General features: G+C 44.1%; 1 protein-coding gene across 1 annotated transcript; it reads right to left on the bottom strand.

The window, feature by feature from the left end:
* Positions 1–1,363: 1,363 nt before the first annotated feature.
* On the bottom strand, positions 1,364–3,087 carry LOC139374157 (early growth response protein 2b-like). The gene is made up of 2 exons (XM_071115167.1): positions 2,931–3,087; positions 1,364–2,676 (listed from the first exon to the last, which is right to left on the bottom strand). Exons 1-2 carry the CDS (start codon positions 3,085–3,087, stop codon positions 1,364–1,366), a joined length of 1,470 nt encoding a protein of 489 aa, XP_070971268.1.
* Between the last annotated feature and the right edge of the window lie 803 nt (positions 3,088–3,890).

Here is a 3,890-nt window from a genome sequence, read left to right as displayed (position 1 = left end):
GTCTTAAATCATCTCATCTGAAAAGTACATAAACTCGCAGCAATGTGTGCTACCTGATTACTCAACAGCAATGTTTTAGTGTTGTGCTGCTAGTCAATTCTGGCTTGACAGTACAATACAGTACATCGTACTGTACCTGAGCCATGTATAATGACATACTAGTTTAACACTATAGTCCTCATCACGAACTGATTAGCAGTGGAATCAAATGAGATTTCGAGTCACTATTATAGGAACAGTTAGGTCATCTTTTACTTGTCTTAGAAATATATTTGATATCAAATGACAATCTCTCTAAAACACTGTTTGCTACCAGCCCTCCAAAAGTACACGTAAAACATTGTGAGTTTGTTTAAAAAAGCCTTTTACACTTTAACAATTCAAGGTTAAACAGTGGTCTTTTGAAATATGTATATACACAGCTATAAAAATACAAAGTACAGTCATACAAATATATTTATTTTCCATTTATGGTATAACTTCCACGATTTAATAATTCAACCAGTTTTCTTTAAATACAACACAAAGACCAATCAATAGAATACTAATAGCAAAGCAAAATAAATTCTCAAAACCTTGGCACAAATGGACTGCTTTGTGACTAAAGCCAAGAACAATGTGTTACATTCATGTCATAAAACGAAGTCTCTTTCACTTCCATTCGGTAAGTGGAGGACTAAGTTATTTGTTGGCTATATTTAATAATACCACATGAACATAAACATGCATTTGAAGAACCACTATCTGACTGGTTGCAGTGTTCGTGTTATAAAAGCCTCGAAAGCAAAAAATATACGACTTTCTAATGGATAGAGGATATCTCAAATTAGGTATATAAGTGCAATATAGCCCAGCAATTTCGATGCAGTTTGTTGTCTTAATGGTATATTTCTTCGTCGAGGTTTGACGTTGGAGCTGTCCAGACGAAAGGGTACTGAACTGGTGAAGACATTTGTTATGATGCCTTGGTGTTTGGTTTGAAATAATCAAATTGGTTGATTGTAACAGAGAAACACAATACGTGTCTGTTGAGCTGTCAACTCGGGAAGGTTTTACAATCAAGTCATGCATGATCTTGCATAGAGTCAGCAGCAGCAAGTAAACTAGGGTCGAAAGAGCAGACCCTTTTCACCATTCGCTCCCCGATATAGCACTATGCAAATCTAACTCGTAAAACATCCTTATTCTTAGACTCCCTATAGAGACTTTCACAGTCAAACCAATTTCACTCGACCTATATGTCACACCGCAAACGTTGATACGTCGACCTGTAATCAGCAATGAACTGTTAAGCGTTTTATCTTCGACAGAAAGATTGTAAAGTTGTGTGGACAGAGCTACTCGTGTGCGTAATGGGGTCTCTTCAAATTCCCTCGGGAAGAGTAAATGGCCACGCACTGATCACTTGTGGCTTCAGCTCCATCTTTTCTTTCTGTTTCAGGTGCACGCGACCGTGCCGTTTCCTCTCGTCGCTCCGAGCGAACCTTTTGCCGCATACGTCGCAGGAGAACGGCTTCTCTCCCGTGTGAGTCCGGGTGTGGGTGGTGAGGTGGTCGCTACGGCTGAAACTGCGCAGACAGATGCGGCACTGAAAGGGTTTGTGTCCCGTGTGGATGCGGATGTGCCTGTTGAGTTCATCCGAGCGGGAGAAGCGCCGGTCGCAGTTCTCCATGGGGCAGGTGAAGGGTTTCTCTTTGGCAGGCCCGGTAGAGGCGGCGGGGCTTTTCCTGACACGCGGTGCCTTTTGCGCGCGCGGCGTGTAACTTTGGGCAAAGGAGTCTGGCAACAAGGAGGAGTAAAGAATTGAGTCTATAGTACTGGGTAAAGCTGGTGAGGTAAGCTGGCAAGACGAATCGCACTGATTAGATAATGGCGGAAGTTCAATGTTGGGAAACATAGCTGGCTTGAGGAGGTTGTTGGTTGAGTGGTCCATGACTGGCGCTGGGTAGTTGGGGTAAAGAGAACTGCAGAAACTCTGAGAGCAGGTGTCAGAATAGCACTGCTCCTGCTTGATTCCACCTTCAACTTTGAACTCCATCTCTGGGTTAGGACACATGGGTGAAAATGAGTCCAAAAGTTCCTTTACATCCACTTGTTGGTCAGACGGGAAGTCACTGGACATCGGGAACGTTTCTGATGTTTGGAAGCTCGTTTCCAAATAGGCGTCCGATTTATTGAACGTGCCCCATTCGTAACAGCTGCTATCGAATTCATTCTTGACCACCACTGGAAAAGACGCAACTTCTGACTGCGGAACGGTGGTGCTGTTCTGGTTTCGGACTTGAGCGGGGGAGCCGAAGCTCACGTGGGGAGAGGTTGAATCTTGAGCTTGGCCGCCGGACTGACCGTCGGGGTAGCTGGGGCATGTCTGCTCCGACGAGTACAGGGGCGGGGTGGCGCTGCAGGTGGAGGATTGCCTCTGGACGCCCGCGTCGACGAAGCTGCTGCTGTCCATGGTGCTCAGTTGAACTTCGGAGATCGGTAACGTAGAAATACCGACAATTTCTGTGATCATGTTGAGCAATGTCTCAGTGCTGCACGGGCCCCCCTGAGTCGCCTCGACATAGAATCTGCCTGAGTAGGCGAGGGAGGAGGAGGTGCCTTTGGGCCCCTCACAGGGATTAAAGGCGAAATCTGAGTTGGAGGCCTCAGTTTTCAGGGTTACAGGTGCTCCCTCTGAAAAAGAAAGAGGGAAAGTTTGTCATTACAAAGGTTGATTGTATTCTGATAATTGCACATAAAGTAAAGTCGTTATGTAATCAATAAGCATAAATGCATAACATGTAAGCTGCAAATGGACCAAATTAAATCCATGGAATGTTTTTAATAAATCACAATGTGCAACCACAAACAATCTTATTTAAACTGTCAATGCATGCAAATTGATTTATCATATTATGCAATGCAGCAAGAGGCTACTGCGAATTTACCAGGGGTATACTGGGCAGGTGCTCCTCTCTCTGCGTCCGAAAACATCTCCTGTGTATCTTTCCGAGCGCTATTTTCCACCCCCAGGGAAGAACCGTTACAATTCTCAAACTGTGGGTAGAAGGAATCTTTAGAGTTCAAATCCATGTTGTTCAGCATGATTGCGAGATTGATTCCAAGTCTGTCAATCCAGGTAAGTGTAGGTAGATAAAAATAAATAAAACAAAGCAGATGCAAATTATGCGTCCTTTTCCCTCGGATGCACGGGTCGTCGATTATCCCCGAAAATGTGCAGGTAGTCGTTTGAGGAAAAAGGTGTCAATAAATAATTCGAAATGTCCTTTTTGTCCAGATGACTGCGTGCTGTATCGCTTTGTAGCTTTTCGGCTATCTGTTGCTGTGGCTATGTTTCACACCAGTGGCTTCCCTTGCCTCTCCTTATATACACTCTGGCGGGTCGCTAGAGCCCTCCCCACATTCATCGGCTCCAGTGAGAGGATTCCCTGCTGCGTGTAAACTTCATGCCCATACATGGACAGAGGATGTGACGGGCTTCCCCAAAAAAAGGAGAGTTACGATTCTGACGTTGCACAAGTCTCTTGGATCTGCGAGAGAGACTGCCATTGATATACCATCGGGAATGTTTAATGTTATGTGTGATAATAAACGCTTGATTTGTCAAATCATGATAACAAGATATCATGGCAGTGGCATGGCAAGTGTTCTTACGTTTAACTCGGTCGACTAATATACATGGTAGCTTGTAGACAGTCATTCTATGCCGTGTGGAGATGTCTAATGCCTTCTGCCACCAACCAACACACCAAGACACCAAACAACTTAATTTCTCATCAATTAAACAGATGAAGTTTAGGAAGGCTTTAGGGCATAACACGTTGTGTATAAGCTACTAAGCGAGACGAATCAATTTCAATTGTCTGTATGATTCATAGAAGAGAGAT

The sequence above is a fragment of the Oncorhynchus clarkii genome, chromosome 19 (assembly GCF_045791955.1).
Source record: "Oncorhynchus clarkii lewisi isolate Uvic-CL-2024 chromosome 19, UVic_Ocla_1.0, whole genome shotgun sequence".
Lineage (NCBI taxonomy): Eukaryota > Metazoa > Chordata > Actinopteri > Salmoniformes > Salmonidae > Oncorhynchus > Oncorhynchus clarkii.
This window is presented reverse-complemented; position numbering and strand designations above follow the sequence as displayed.